At 38.1% G+C, this 16584-nt stretch overlaps 3 protein-coding genes across 4 annotated transcripts; all 3 read right to left on the reverse strand.

Moving 5' to 3' along the window:
* Window positions 1-609: 609 nt before the first annotated feature.
* Window positions 610-3312, reverse strand: LOC120266354 (probable galacturonosyltransferase 12). The gene is made up of 6 exons (XM_039273980.1): window positions 2996-3312; window positions 2590-2645; window positions 2329-2490; window positions 1643-2233; window positions 1232-1534; window positions 610-1116 (listed from the first exon to the last, which is right to left on the reverse strand). Exons 1-6 carry the CDS (start codon window positions 3309-3311, stop codon window positions 832-834), a joined length of 1713 nt encoding a protein of 570 aa, XP_039129914.1. The 5' UTR covers window position 3312; the 3' UTR covers window positions 610-831.
* A 2768-nt stretch (window positions 3313-6080) lies between these two features.
* Window positions 6081-10717, reverse strand: LOC120267472 (peroxisome biogenesis protein 22-like). Its single transcript, XM_039275146.1, is given in 10 exon segments — window positions 6081-6424; window positions 6542-6658; window positions 7233-7334; window positions 7916-7981; window positions 8188-8289; window positions 8378-8434; window positions 9709-9756; window positions 9840-9959; window positions 9961-10077; window positions 10382-10717. Coding segments are annotated over 9 exon segments (873 nt in total). The 5' UTR covers window positions 10529-10717; the 3' UTR covers window positions 6081-6424; window positions 6542-6544.
* A 245-nt stretch (window positions 10718-10962) lies between these two features.
* LOC120266893 (autophagy-related protein 18f-like) lies at window positions 10963-16192 on the reverse strand. Of its 2 annotated transcripts, none has more exons than XM_039274541.1 (8): window positions 15575-16192; window positions 14130-14594; window positions 13615-14046; window positions 13097-13333; window positions 12197-13015; window positions 11937-12103; window positions 11350-11718; window positions 10963-11263 (listed from the first exon to the last, which is right to left on the reverse strand). In XM_039274541.1, exons 1-8 carry the CDS (start codon window positions 15770-15772, stop codon window positions 11260-11262), a joined length of 2691 nt encoding a protein of 896 aa, XP_039130475.1. In that variant the 5' UTR covers window positions 15773-16192; the 3' UTR covers window positions 10963-11259. The 2 variants fall into 2 exon arrangements, with proteins under 2 accessions (XP_039130475.1, XP_039130476.1); XM_039274542.1 differs by having other exon boundaries at window positions 14130-14632; window positions 15575-15657.
* Between the last annotated feature and the right edge of the window lie 392 nt (window positions 16193-16584).

The following is a 16584-nucleotide window of genomic DNA, read 5'->3' on the forward strand; positions in this document are numbered from 1 at the left end:
AAATAATCCGAAATGGTTATCAACATTGCATTTAATTATAATCATTACTACGAGTAACAGAGTGTCCATTAGGATCTGCGCGCATTGCCTACTTAGATTTGTCAGACACAGCAATTTTTTTTTTTTTGGGAAGGTTTTGGAGGAGTGAATCAAGTTTTCTACTTTTTCTTGTGATCTCATATTCATGGGTGTCCAGATCACCATCTGAGTTGTTGGAGAAAAAGTCAGAAGAGTAGTTCCATAACATATTCATAGGTATCTTGCACCTCATTTTCCAATGAGGTAGCTGTGTTTCCATCGAGGGTGGGCCCCTTATGGGTAACTAGAAACTGAGGGATTTGATGCGGGCCAAGCCCAGGGTGTTGGACACTCAAGCTGGCCTGGTCTACATGAATTTGGTTTATTGTGTTTATTCCTGGAACTTGGGTTCGGCCCATTAACAAGATTAGGCCCAATTGAATCGGTCTGGTCTTCCATGCGTGGAAGTCGTTGAGTCTTGATAGCAAGTCGATTCAATCGCTGTCAGCTGTGATATTATTTGACCTTTTATTTGCAAGTTACATATATGTGATATTAAAAACATATATATGTGATATTTTTGTCCGAGAATGAGATTGACAGAGAATCCCTTTCAGTTGGGAATTCATTATACAAAAGTTTCAGAACAAAACACAAATTTTTTTTTCCAACTCTATTCACAAACATGATCCTAAATTTCAAAAGAAAAAAGAATCTCTCATCACAAGAGAAAAGAAGAGGACAGCCAGCTCTGATCTCTCAGTTTTTTTCTTCTTTCCTTTATCTAAACTTCACCTCATTCTCAGCTCCATATTAATAAGCTCTTATATTACAAGCCTTGATAAACTTATCTGAGAAATCTATGTACTTTGTCCATAAAGGCTTGAGCTGTGGGAATGCAATGTCCAACCAAGGCTTAGCTCTGCCATTGAAATGAATCACTGCTGCCTTCTCTGTATCTGCAACTGTAGTGTTCTCTTGGTATCCAAGTCCCAACATATGCCAATAAGGCTCAATCACATGAACATGCCCATGAAATGCAATCAAACCTGGTGGCAAAGTCCCTAACTGCCACAAGCTCAAATCTGATTTCAAGTTCTAAAAAACAAAACAACAAAAAAACACAACCATGATTATGATTGCATATATATATATATATATATATATAGGCAGATAACTTAGATTTACAAGTTGCAGAGCTAAATCTATATACCTTTTGAAGCCAATGGTGGTAAGTGAGACTGATGTTAGTCCTTCTCCAAGCATCAAGATCAAAAACATTCATACCATAAGCCCATGCACATTCATGAGGATCAAAATTCTCTGCTATCAAAGGGTGGGAGAAATTCAGATAATTCTTCAACCTCTTTCTCATCACAAACTTATCTTCTCCTCTGCATGTCTCTACTGCACCATTGACTTTCCCTTTCAAGTCAATATCCCACAACGGAGAAAGATCAGCTTGAACAACAATATCATCATCTAAAAATACCACCTTCTTAAGGCTTGGAAACAACTGCACCATAATTCTTATTTCACAACCATGATCAAACTTAAAACTTAAAAATGTACACTTGCATAACATACTACTAAAAAAACATTAGAATAAGGATTGAGTAATCACCTCAGGCAAGTGTATACGTATATGATTCATGATGGAGTGATACTTTGGGCTGAGAGCTTGCAGCTTGGCAGCCACAACGATTGGTTTCTCGCTGATGTTGGCGACGATCGCCGATGAGCCGCCGCGAAACTGAGAACGTGCATTTCTGTCCTTCTCCATTGCCTCTAGAACTGGAACCCTCCCTTTGGTGAACCAATCGAAGTGATGAAGTCCTCTCACTTCCACCACCGCCGGCTCCAATGGATGAAGAGAAAACCACGCCTGCATGGCGGAGTACGTTTTCCGATCAGTGATGACGTGTATCACGACGGAGGATGGCCGGAGAGCATTGTGGACGATGGATGCTGCCACGACGCCGGCGGCTATCACGTTATCGGATGCCAGGACGAAGTGGCGGAGCGTGTTGTCCACCAGGGCGGCGACGCGCTCCGCCGCCGGCAACGGCCGGCGAGCGTCGGCATTGGTGGAGTGCTCCTCGGCGAGCTTCAATGCGAGGCAGTGCAGTGGCTTGGGGATGCTGCTGGATGCCACGTGGCGGTAAAGATACTCATGGATCTTTGCCGTCCGGGTCTTCTGTTCTAGTAGTAAGACCTTTGATGAAGTCAAACAGTGAAAAGTCAACGTTACAATGTTTTTTTATTATTTAATTTTCTGAAGATAAAATAAGAGTTACAATGAATAAATACCATGGCTTTGAGTCTCAATGCAAAAGTTTTAGCATCTGATCTGTTGGATTTCATCTCAGAGATGAAATCTTCCAATGTTTGTGGAGTGGTGTCAGGTTCAATCAGCAACTCTTCTTCATCACCACCTTCTTCTAAAACTCTATATATCTCATCAGGAACTTTCTGCATTTTTATTGACGTAATTAGTAAATAATTAATTTTTTTATAAAAATAAATAAATAAATAAATAAATAAAGAATAGGTAAGAGTTTTGAAGATTACTATTGATTCAAGCCTCCTTCCCCAGAATCTTGGTCCAAGTCTTTTTCCAACACAACCTACATTAAAACAATTGCATGTCAAACAAAATAGCTAGTGTATCAAATTTGTGTAACTCTGAAGATATAACTTTTCCAACAAATTTATATAGTGACAGACCAGCAACCTAACTAACAGTAGTTCATCTATGCATATATGTTTGGTGACACAACCAACATCTATAGTAAAAGAATAAACTTTATTTTTTGTTTTTAATCACCAACTTCCTCAATAAGATAAGAATTATGAGGAAGAAAAAGAAGGGGAAAAAAACAAGTAATTAGCAAACAGTAAACAAAAACTAAGAATAAAATTAATCAGCAAAAAAAAAAAAAGATGGAAGTATTCATGGCAGGCAAAATGGTGGTACCTAAGGAAGTGCACTGTGTTTCGCCTTCAATAGTATCCATGGCGGTGAGAACAAAGACAAAGCGAAGCAAGAAGGTCACAAAAAGAAGAGAATAGAAGACCATTCTGTAAGAAGGTCTTCTGGAAGTGACCTTCACTTTGATGAACTCCCTGACTCCTTTCCCAGGAAACACAGTGACATGCCTCAAACTTGGAGAGATGTGAAGCTGCATTGCAACTCCAGCCAAAGAGCACACAAGAATGAGGAGCAATGGAATGTTGTTTGAGAATGAGATGTGTTCATTTACAGAGAGCCATGATAGGGAAAACAAGTACATGGTTTCAAAGATTTGAAGGGTGTCTGTTCTGGTGTAAGGGTTGCTATCCTTCACCTAACTTTGCTTAACACTTGGGCTAATGCATCTGTAGTTGTTTGAGAAAAGGACTGAAGGACTAGGGAGAGTTAACAAGGGAAAGAATGCAGGTGTTGTTTAGATGTTAATTTTTACTAAATTTATGGCTTAGAGTTGAAGTATAGGCTTGTTGAACGTTGAAACTAAACAGAGAATAGATGAGAGGCTGCTGTCTCATGCTCTTTTGATAAATTTCTTGTTGTTGGTTCCTTTGGCTACAAACAAAGTGGAGAATGGAAAGTGAGGAAGCTGCATCTTCAACAGAGAATGACATACCAACAAGGAGTAGGAGTACCTTTTGTCAAGTCTCAAGTGTTGGCACATTTGCAGTAATACTAGCACGCCAAATATATATATATATATTATCATATGCATGCAGAGTGTACTAACTTTGGTAAAAAATTATATGAATAAGTCATCATTTGTTGGGATCTTAACATCATAACATGTGTTAATATTTCTTTCCTTCTATGGATCAAGAGTTCTTTAAAAATGCTAAAGATGTACACAGATGGAATTAATAAGAATGTAAAATTTTGGGTTTTGAAATTGAAGATGGTTTGTGGCAAGGAACTTGGCTTCACCAACCACCTCAACGTCTGATGAATTTTAATAATATGAATTTTTAAAGTGCTTAATGCCTGAGAGTTTAGACCTGGCATATTTTATTGGCATAGTTTATATGATCATTAACTTCATGAAAGTTTCAAAAAAAGACGGTTGATTATAATAAGACCAAACAGAATAGGCAAATGATAATGGGGATTGGAGTAGTTGTTTATTGTCATACATTATTGGGAACCTCTATGGATAGAGTTGAAGGAATGAAGCAATGATTAGGAATCAGTAAGTAAACAATGGAGAATAAGCCAACTAATCCAAAACTTTGGATCAGAAAAGAGAAGCATCTCTTCCTCCAAGACTCAAGAAAGTTGGTCATCATGGAAGTTTTGCCTTCAGTGGTTGCCATGGCGGGAAGATATCTCTGTGGGGTTTGTTGGATCTAAGGTTAAAGTCATGATGAAGGTTCAAGAAAATGGAGATAGACTCATGCAAGGAAAGAAAGAGCTCATCTCTTTTAAGAAGAAGAAGAAGAAGAAGAAGAAGAAGAAGAAGATGAAAGACCAGCTTGCAGAGGCCAAGACAGGGGAAGATGCCAAGCACTGAACTGAAACAATGGCTGAAAGAAGTGGAAGACATTGAGACACAGTTAGCTTTCATAGAATCAGAAAAAGAACAACTTCATGGGAGGTGTTTCAATTGTCATCATCGTTACAAGATAAGCAAAGAGATGGTGAAGAAGATAGAAGAGGTAAAGAAGACATGTGAGCTGCTGGCATTCTCTGAGAGATAGCTTTTGAAGATCAGGGAGCTGCTGCTACAGTGTGTCAAAAGGTGGCAAAGAGCTTGGTATATGAGATAATTGGAACAGATTGATGTTGTCAACTGAGTGATAGTCTCAAAGGACCTTGAGCTGAAGAGGATTCAATCCCAGATTGATAAAAGGTTGATGCTGGAATTGAACAAAGTGTGGGCATGGGTTGAGAAGAAAGCAATTCACTTGTTTGCAAGGTTGAAGAAGGATAAGAAACTACTCTTCAACTTGAATGATATATGGGAGAAAATTAATCTGGACAAAGTGTGGGCATTCCACATGGTGAATCTCATGTGGGTTGTAGGATAATTCATAACTACAAGATCAATGGAAGTTTGCAGAGCTATGGGAACAGATCAAACAGAGAAGTAGGTCTTCCAGCATCTCAAATGGAGTTATAATTCTCTACAATATAAGAGCATGAAACCATGTTGTTCTCTATATTTTTCTTTGTTCCCTGAGGACTTCTCCATCAAAGTGAGTGAGCTTGTCCAGTGCTGTAAAGCAGAAGGGTTGATATAAGAGAATAAAAAGCAAGTGCAGTCTGATAACAGAGGAGTTGCTTTGATTGAGCATTTGAAGGATTCATGAGTGCTAGTCTGGTGAAGAACCAGACACTGTAAAGATGCATGATGTTGTTAGGTTATCCCACATGAGGAGTTCATGAGTTCATATTATAGTAAAATTTCATTGATGAGCAACAAGCTTTCGTCTTCCCTGAGAGCTTGATGCAGTGTTCTCAGCTCTCAATACCTGATTCCTTCAGGGCAATCCATTGGAGAAGTTCCATAAAAGAATTCTTCTTTACAAGGTATCAAGAACTTCATGTGTTGAACTTAAGAGGTACACACTTACAAGTTTGCCTTCTTCTCTTCAAGAACTTTGAGAGTTTCATGCGCTTGTTCTACCAGATTATAGCCGTCTAGAAAAGCTGGCTGCCTGCCACCATTGCTGAAGCTCAAGAAACTCCAGTTTCTTGATCTCCATGGTTCTAGCTTTGAGAACTACCAGAAGGAATCGAAAAACTAAGCTATCGAAGGCAACTAAATCTTTTTTTTTTTCTTTTGCATCTCCAGAATGTTTTGGCCTTTGGAATGACATTCTTGGAGGCAGATTATAGTGAATAATTGTGCATGTGTTAAAAAACTTCCTTTGAAAGTTACAAAACATATCACACCACAATATCAGCAAGCTTGTAGCATGAACTCACTTCATAGTTTTCATTAATAATACATACTAATGATGAAGAGAGCTCAGTTGATCAGAAGCTTAAATCAACACTATTATGTGAACCACCAAATATGTTTCATAGCACAACATTAACAAGGCAAACGAATGCAATGTGATGATATAGGTGGAAGGTAACAAGTTTACTACAGAATATGATTTTGTTGGCAAAGTTTATCCAAAGGATTTTACTTTGTCACCATGATAAGTTTTCTATACAAGAACGAGTTAAAAGGAACCTTCTGAAACATGGCATGGAGTAGCTTGAAGCAACTATTGAGAAGAAGAAGGCTATCCAATGTGCTGATTATCTCAAAATGAGAACCATAACCAAAAAGAACCACCTCAGTAACCAGAGTAATTGAAGGTTCAGGCTGTTGATGCCTTTTTGATCATTCAGCAGGCGATCATAAACTTTTCAGCAAATTGACATGATCTAGACATGATGGAATACACCCATTAGTGTTTCAGATTTAAGTGTGAGACATTTATTAATAAATAAATAAATAATGGAGAACATTATATAAGTGGATATGCTTCAAAATGCACTTACAGATTAGCTCTGATCTGGAACTCCAATAAATTGTTCCAAGTTTATGGAGCTGAAGACATTAGATGCTATGCGTTCAGATCTCGATGGTGAAATGTGCAACTGGTACTTGATGAACCTCTGAAAGCGAAGAAACGGAACAATATCAAAAACCTACATCAACTTGGTCAGTGCATTAATCCAAAGTTGTAAGTTTTAAACCAACAAGGTGGAACACAGATGCAAAGGTTCAACTACGTTCTGGCCAATTGAAAATTCATGACAATTAATATTAACAATATTAAAATGATAAAAATAAATTTAGAAGGATAAAAATAAAATAAAGAAAATGATAGAGTATAGAAAGAAAAGAAAAAGATAAGGTAACTAACATGAAGTTTAGGAACTTTGGATTGAAGTAAAAGTTGGAGAAAAAGAAACATAGCTTTCTTAAGACAAGTATGGGTAAGTAAAATTTGAGACGTCAAAGATAAAGAACAATGTCTTCTGATAATTATTGAAGGTATCTCGGTATGATTGAAGGAGATAGGGTTGATATGATGATTACAAAAAGAAAGAAACTATGGTGAACACGTGCACAACACGAGATAACATACCAAACAAGAGAAGGTTCCAATCCAAGTGAAGGTATTAGATATTAAATAAATCTGTTAAACCCACTCCTACAGGAAAGTGCTTGTAGAGTATGACTTACGGCCAATTGAGAGATAATTTCAGAATTTGTATCAATGTGCCAGTCAGGCTCTATTTGCCGAACAAAAGATATCCGCCCATTCTCAGTGCTACAAAAGAGAACCTGCCATAGAATACTTAGTCTTGGATATAATATACATTCAGAAATTGATGCAGCAGAAATGTTGCCCATCTAAAAATGAAAATTGGAAAGTTATAAGTTAAAACACTTGGTAAAGAGTCTCTGCAGATCTAATAATGTATACTGTTATGTGCAAACTACATAACTAACACGAAACTAGGAGAACGTTATTTGTCTGGAAGAAATAACTGCCTTGATAACCAATCTCATTAACAACACCTGTTAGTCTACAAGCAGTGTAATTTGTGAGGATCACAATTGACTAATGACTGGTGATCTCCTTCCTGCACTGTAAATAGGATTCACATTAACAGATATAAGGCCCAGTCTATGAGTTGGCCCAACGAACATAATCTACATACACATGTTAAGAAAAAAAAAGACAAACTTATAAAATAATAATATTAAATAGAGAGGAACATCAATATAATCCACAAAGTACAAAAACCAAGAAAAAATTATGGTACAGCATATAAAAATTCGTGCACAAATCATTTTCCATTGAAGATAACTAAAATCAAGAAGTGATCATTTTCCAATAAAGCTATGAATTGAGAAATCACCTTATCACTAATCAAACCACCAGATTTGAAAATTTTAGCATCATTCAAAGAGGACATAATCCTTTCCTGAGAAAAAACAAAAATGAAAAACAAAAATTATTATAATATCACATCTATAAGGACCAGTTGCTAGAGGTGAAAAAATCTAGGCACATGGATATGACTAACATATAATCAGACCCATATAATGATATTGTTTTGACTGAAAGCAGATTAGTCATGGATGGCTAAATTATTAAAATTTAAATGTGATGAACAATTTTTTCACACACCCCACTTTCATCATCAAGGATTCTTTCCATGAGATAAAGATCACAGTACTCTGCCAGTTCCAACAGCACTTCCAGCACAGAGGGCCTCACGGTAGCATGTTTCTGTAAAACATCAAGTTAGAAATCACCATTCAGTTACTTTAAGCCTTATTATTCAGGATAACTGATAATATCATCATTTCTCACCAACCTGGAGTTCTTCTGGGGTAGTCTCTACAAGAATTACTCCAAGCAAACGGCATGTGACCTATCATAACTAAGATTAGATAGCAAGTATATTGTTTGTATGCAGTAAATGGCTGGGGTATTCAAGTTGAAACTCATCTTACTTCCAGACTACAAGAGAAATTATTACTCATACGATGAACCAACGCAAATTTCTAATTATATCATGTAACGACCAGGTCCACCCAATATGAGAAATTGTCCTCTTTAACCTGCCCCCTGTCAAGGCATCAATTTTTCTCTATCCTATTTGATACGAGACCATATAGTTTATCTCTTGTATAAAAATCTAAACTTAATCAGAATTAGGGTTAGAAATGACAAGAGCCACTAGCTTGAACTTACTTCGAACCAACTCATAAATCACACCAGAAAGTAGGAGGTACCAAACTATCCCAATCTACCAAGGGGATCAAGCTATGATACAATTTTTAAAAACTTGGGCCCAACCCATGTGAGTAATTGTCCACGTTGGCCTATCATGGGCCTAAGAGTTTTGTTTTGTAAAATGTGTCTCACATGTCCAGGATTTTACTCACTCTTATTCAATGTGAGATTATTAAGTGCATCTACTAGAGAAAATCCTAAACCTAGTCAGAACCGGGACTAAGGTATCACAAATCAAGATAACAATGAATTACCATAAGATAGTGTGATATAGTTTGGCAAGCATCCGACAAAATTATACATGTGAATCATTACAGTGCAAAAATGGAACATGGAAAGTCTAACTAAAGCATACACATTACAATTAGAAAGGTAGCACTAGATGTAAATGACGGATATCTGAGGAAGCTCTTAACTGTGTTCCATTATAATTAATTTGCAATAACCAATTGTATCTGCATCGTACAATTTTGTTGTAGAAGCACCATTAGCTTAAATAAAGATGGAACAGGAATAAGTACATATGGTTTAGAACACAATCCATATCAAGTACAAAATGTAATAAAACAGCACCAATCAGACCTCAGCTAGTGAAACTAACATGCTTGATAATTGATACTTATTCTTAGACTGTAAAATTGATTCCAACACACTATTGTAACTGATGTAATGCTAATATTTAGAGTTAATAAATGACTCTACAAAACAAAAGTTACGGCATAATGGGACCAAAGAACACATACAGCAACACAATACCAGCATCAATGTAAGATTAGCATAACAAAAGTTTAAAGTGTATAAACTTCATCTGACAAAAAATAAGATGGGATTCATATGGTGGCCTGAGAACAAGAAAAATTGGTGTTTGACAAGGACAAAGTTACAGGATCAAGTCAGAAACCAAACTACCTTCCGCCCTTCACAAAACCTTTGCCTTACTAGTTGTCCAAGCGTCACCTGGGAAATTAAAACAAGTCAATCACACAAGAAAACTGATATATTGTCAGGTCTAAACAGAATAATAGCCAAAAGGGGTATACATTTACTGGCTTGAAGAGATCATGAACTATATCTTGCACGCTTGAACCCCCAGTGGATGTAGAAACTTCATTTGACTGAGCCAATGTGCTCGTATGTGATGTGGCATCAGAACCAGAAGGCCGGAGGCCTGGTTGCCCTGCGTCGTCTTCTTTCATGTTCTGTGGGACCTCTCAAAAGCTTCCAAACAAAGATAATTGAAGCAACAAGAGCAAAGAGAGCCGTAATAGAACGGAGTCTCTGACACAATAGACAAATACGAAAACAGTAAATCCTCTTGTAAATGTGCACCTACACCATCAAATCCTGAATACATGCTTACAATAACAGTATCAAAATCTGAAGTTATTACAGAGGAACTCTCTGATTCATGCATAATTATTTTTTAACTCACTGGCTAGAACGGATAAGAAATGAATATAATCACACCTATAAATCTAAAGCAGTGAGAAATCATCATCCCAAATTCGTGGCATCTCATGCATCATTTGCTATAAAAGTAAATTCCATTAAATGAACCAAAAAGTCAGATCGGAGAAGGAACCTGACGATCAATCGTGAAAGGGAGGTGCTCGGAAAACCCCGTGAGGGACTCCATGAAGCTCCGGAGCATATCAGCAAACTCCTCCGAACCGGAGTTCCCTTCAGGAGAAGCTTGAGGAGAAGGCGGAGAGGACGACGACGCCGCCATTCTGGAGAGTGACACAGCTGCAGCTGACCAGAGCCTCAGAAACGACCGAGGATCTTCAGATCAGCCATTAGAGTTGAAGATTAAGCTGACCAAAAACCCTAGAACTTCAAGACTACCACGCTTTGAGATTCGATCGAGCTACCAATGCCGCGAAAAGCGAGAAGAAGAGCAACGAGAGTTGAACGACGAGCAGACCATTCATTAAACATAATTTATATTATTATTCAATTAATTAGTTCATTAATTAAAATGGAATTTTTTTTTTTTCAAAGAAGGACCTGTCCCACTTATTATTACATAAAAGTCCTAAAAACTTTCACAGGGCTAATATTTTTTTAAAAAAACACTGTTTGGCATGCTAAATTAACGTCTAGAATTTACTAAAATCATACAAGAAACAAAACACACTCTGGTGAAGAATACACTGAAACATATATTGAAAGCTGGCTATTTAATATTAATTTACAAAGCACAGTTGATTATTAAAAATGTAATCAAGAATCTTTGTATATACAAATTGTTGCTAGAAAATGGAATCCCCAAACTCCCACAGAATTGCAGCTTTCCTCATGACAGTCATACCAGTCTTTGCTTTACATTTCACCACTCAAAGTCATATGTTTGTAAATACACATGCATATAAACACTGGTTAACAACTTTACTGGGAAAACAAAAGAATGGCAAATGGCAGTTGCATTTCTGAGGGACCAAGAGCACCTTTTATGTCCATTTACCTACAATAAGCAAGAGCAACCAAAATTAAGTACAGTAATTCAAAAAAGAACCATATGACATGAGAATTTAGTAGTTGAAGGTTTACCTCAGGTAGTCGGGCTGGTTGTCATGATCTTCCAAGTCGGTTTCCATATTCAGGCTCTCAATGTTATTTACATGCTCGAGCTGGGCCTCAGGTTTCAGGCTCTCCCTATTATGTACAAACTCGAGCTGACGATTAATGTTTGGTTTGTCCATACTATTTACAAAGTCCTCATTAGCTTCAGTTGTAGCTTGAAGACTGCCAAAACTGTTCTCATTGAATACATTGGGCATGTCACCTACTGCAGCACCTTCAGGGGCACATTCAAGAGAACTGCAGCTACTTCTGCGAGAATGCTTCTCACCGTCTTCTGAGAATTCTGACTTCTGATGAAGCAATGTCCCATTTCTTTCATTATCCATAGAATGAGACCTGGGATATTGATCAAACAATCACTTAAAAGTAAACATGATGACCGATTCAAACATTTTCTGGAAAGCAACATAAGCTGCGCATACAACTGCTGTTCATTTTATGAAGTATCATTAAATAGATTAGAGAAAACAATAGCTAACTAATCAACATGTGAGGTGATAAGAAAAGACACTAGTATATCACTAGAAGACAAGTGTAGAGGTTAAAACTTATACCTCGATTGAGGCAACCGAGGTGCCTGGTAATAATCGAAGACCGGAACAAGATCTTTGGACCTTGTCTCAATTGGACATGTTGAGATTTTCTCTATTTCAATTTCTCCACCAGAATCACCACCAATATCAGTTTTTGAGTTGTCATATTTCATAACTTGAAAACTTATCTGGCAAGCAAACCAAAGTAAAATGACTGGAATATAAAAGGGACAAACTCCATTAATACAGAAAAAAAATACCACAGTTGGTAGACCAAGTACCTCAGACTTCGCCCATAATGGTATGAACACTGAATGCATATGCAACTCAGCCTCAGAAATATACAAGTGATGATTTTCCTCAGTAATAGGCTTTACCCTTGTATCTGTACCACTATTGGCAGGGTAAACAGTATTACCCTTTCTAAGCCCCTTCTGAAAAAACTTAATGCTTTCTCCATTCCCATGCTCACCATAAACATCAAAAGCATCTCCTCGATCTCTTCTGTTTCTTTTATGGCAAACATCCCACTTTTGGAGTGCCTCAACAACAAACCCAGCATCAGTTTCTGGCACAGGAACATGAGAGACTGTGTTTATCCCAGACATATCTAGGCCAGAATCTTCCCCATTCGACTCACGCAATGCGTACTGTATGATAGAGCCAGAAGGCGAGAATACGAGCAAGGTATATTTTGCCCTAGATGAACGGATATCTGCATAACGGCCAGACCTTTTGCAATAGTGGAAGGTCGAAGCAATAGCAACAGAAAGAGGATTAACCTTGCCAGTTGCAGCCGCTGCAGCCCCAGTGACCGCACCTTTCCAGCCATTGCTCCCATTCTTTATTCTACTCACAACAGACAGTGTTACAGGGGATCCTGATGCACAGAGGCTTTGTTGACAGCCTTTTAGTGGATATGAAACTGCTCCCTTTGATGTCATATCTGCCCCATAGCCACTGTTACCATGTTTGAAATCATTGTATTGGCGGTTTGATGTCCCTCCAAATGGTGATATTGCAAACAAATGGCTAGTCCCCCTTGAGGAGCTTATCATGATCCATTGGCTGTCATTGCTGAAACTGATGTCTTGTATAACCTGAAATTTAAGAGGAATAAAATATTGCAACAAAAAAATTTTTTGCATCATGATAAAGAATACAGATGTGGGTGTATCTACCGCATTTGTCATGCCACGTTGCAACCTGTAAAGATGAACGCAAGTCCCAGGGACATCAGATTCTAATGAACTGCCATTTGGAGACGGCATTATACGGAAAACATTGATGTTGTGACCATGAATAGAGGCTGTCACTAAAAGAGTTCCACTTGGATCAAAACATAATGCTGAAATAGGACTCCTGTGAGCTTTAAACTGCACCACCACATTTTTTGATACAATATCTCGAACAATAACCTATTTTAATAAGAAGAGAAAATGCAAACAAAGAGTTAAAAAATCAGAAGATTATCTTTTCTTTTTAGGTAAAAAAAAAGTAACTTCTTCAAAAGTTTAAGCGTTTAAATGTTGCAAGAAAAGAAACAGAAAGATCTGCCCCAATATGCTTAAAAAACGTTAACCTACAATGTTTGATACAAGTTTCAAGTAAGTAATTAAGACGGTTTTTGTCTTAAAAAAAAGACCAAAAAGTGAGAATCATATGGACAGATGATATAAATAGATAAATGCATACATACCATTCCAGTATTTTCCGCATCAGGGAAGTGCCCAGCAATGGCACCATTGGTTTTTGAAGTTGGATTCCCTTGTTTCACAGAACTATTGCTATCAGATATAATTTCAGAGTAATACTTGGACAGTTTCTTATATCCTAAATCTCCAAGGGTCACTATGCCAGCAGCAAGTTGCTTACTTGACTCTTTCGCATAGTGTGCCACCAGGCTTCCATTAGGAAGAGAAGCTGGTAAACCTGTAGCGGGATTCAAGTCTTGTGGCGTGACACGAAGAGTATTTGAAACAGCAACTGGATTCCCGCTGTATGCCAACCACCTCGAGCCCACTGCAAGTGGACCATAACCTATATTTGAAACACCAACAGATCCCGAGACAATAGGGAATGTAAGGATGGTATATTCTCTCTCCAGGGTTGCAGCATCAAAACACTGAATCTGCAACATACATGCTTACCTTTCAAGTTTCAAAGATATACAAGCAAAACTATGTAGTTGAAAAAGTGACAGATAACACATACCTGAGAAGCAAGAGAAACTGCTACAACTCGAGGGCTACACCTTACAGAGTAAATTGCAGACCTGAACTTCAGGACATGCACATATTCATGGGTCCTTAGAGAGTAAAAGCGAACAAATGTAGGGACTATGTTCTCATTTCCAAGCTCCGGGAAATTGCTGGCACTTCCAGCACAATGGAGACCTGAGCCATCAGCACTATTACTATTTCCAGTAGAAGAGCCATCACCAACGACAACAAGCAAAGGCCGAAAATCTGAAAACCTATCTTCTGCCATCCTTGATGGTAATGGATTCTTTTGCATTTGCAAAAATGAAACAAAACCCTCATGCCTGGATACCAGCTGCCGCACATCATCAACTTCTTCGACATCCCAGACCTGAAAGCCAGACCGATAACCTAACAAAAGGACTAGCCTAAGAATATCACCTTCGCATTCTAGTTTGTCAAATCCAGCCCAGTGCACCTTTCAACCAACAACAGAACTTATAAGTGGAATGAGACCTAAAATTGGAAATGAGTTCAAGTATAATAAACAAACTGAATAAACATAAATCCAAATTTAAGTGCAGAAGGTTTTCTTGCCGAAGAACATTAACCTAATGCCTGGAAACAAATCCAAGGGGTTTGTTATAATCAATACGATAACATCCAACACTTGCTGACGCAAATGGGTTCAACTATAAGCAACTCTTACATCTCAAACAAGAAGAACAATTGAGGCAATAAACAATTTTAAACAACCATCTATCAGCCAAAGGTCGAATGAAAACAAAATTGGCTTCCAAGCAATGCAACTCTCGACAAGATAGAACAAATTTCAGAACTCAAACCACAACTCGACAAACATTGTGTGTCCGATATTATACTTGACGCTCATTGGTAGAAACAAGCTTTCAAACTCCCATACTCTAGGTAGCAAAGGGAAATCAAGACAGAAGGAAAAAGGTTTAGATTAAAAATGGCATTCATTTGTAAGGCAAATATACAATTGAAAAGAAACAGCATGCTCATAACACAAATAGCTAATTTCCACAGATGATTCGAATATGGAACATCATTGGTAAGTATAAGCATAAAACACTACCACTGATGATAAAATTTGAATTACAACTATCATTTTGGACAGGTTACAGATTAAAATTTCACAAATCATTCAACAAAACCCCACATGCATGCATGGAGGACTGCAAACCGAACTGCAAAAATCCAACAGAAATCATAATCTCCCGCAATGAATTACAATGCTCAACAACACCTAGTCATGACTACTTCAGGCAATCCGGGATGTCAACCATAAGTACATCAAAATTTCAATCCCAATCAACTATGAAGTATCATTGCATCAAAAGATCAATATGACTCATCTCTTCTTTGAGCAACCAACAATCAATAAAAGCAATGGAAATTCACGACAAAGGAAAAGGAGAAAGCTTTGCGCAATACCTGGTCACGGCTAGCATCATCGTCACCAGCAATTGACGATGCCACCGACGCCCCCGTCGCACGGACGGTGGATGCGACGGTCGAAGCCCCAGAAGACACAATCCTCAGGTAGTTGGATATATTACGCAACGAAAAGATCCCGTTCCCCTTGCCGCCCCTGGGCGCGGCTCCTTGCGGCCTCTGCACATCGTTCCTCATCCCCCAATCCCCAAACCCTTCAAAAATCCCAACAAAGGCACGATCTTTCGTTCCTCCTTCAATTCGGTGTGGGATCTGGACATTAACCCCAGGCTGTTTCTCTCGGGGCACGGGCTCAGGAAACAGCCCTGCTTCACAGGTCTAGGTCACCAACCTCGCCATCCCCAATAGCAATCGTAGACCAAAACGAAGAAAAACGCGACCTTTAGCTTCTGGGAACGGAATCCGGATCAAGATCACAGCTTTCCAGATTCCAAAGCTCCGGAAAATCGATCTAAAAACTGAAAATCTATAGCCGAACAGGAGAAATTAGGGCCAGCGGAGGAGGAGAAGAAGGAGGAGGGCGAGAGGGAACAAGGGAAGAGGATTGCTTGTGATTAGATAAGGAGATGATGACTCGCCGTTTACGTCTCTCTCTTTTGCTTGTATTTTCGTATTTCGTTTTGAGTCTTTGTCTTCTCTCTCTCTCTCTCTCTCTCTCTTCAATCTTTCTTTTCTTTTTTTTTCTTTTCTATCCAAATTTTTTTTTTTATCCAAAATTCGGTTTTCTTGCCGGTCAATGGATTTTCACAGAGCGGTAAATTTCTATATTTGATTTTTTTTAAAAAAAATTTTCCTCCGAAAATTACGGAATAATTAAGGAGAGAAAAAAGCGTTATGGTATACGTGCGACGAGTTGGATGTCAATCAATCCCGTAATAATGAAACAAGTGTCCCTTTGAATTCGGGTTTAAGTTTCTGTGGGGGAAACGCGGTGGTTTTCATGATTAATTTAGATTTACTTAATTTAATTAAATTAATTAAATACAATG

Source organism: Dioscorea cayenensis, chromosome 8 (genome assembly GCF_009730915.1).
Source record: "Dioscorea cayenensis subsp. rotundata cultivar TDr96_F1 chromosome 8, TDr96_F1_v2_PseudoChromosome.rev07_lg8_w22 25.fasta, whole genome shotgun sequence".
Classification (NCBI taxonomy): domain Eukaryota; kingdom Viridiplantae; phylum Streptophyta; class Magnoliopsida; order Dioscoreales; family Dioscoreaceae; genus Dioscorea; species Dioscorea cayenensis.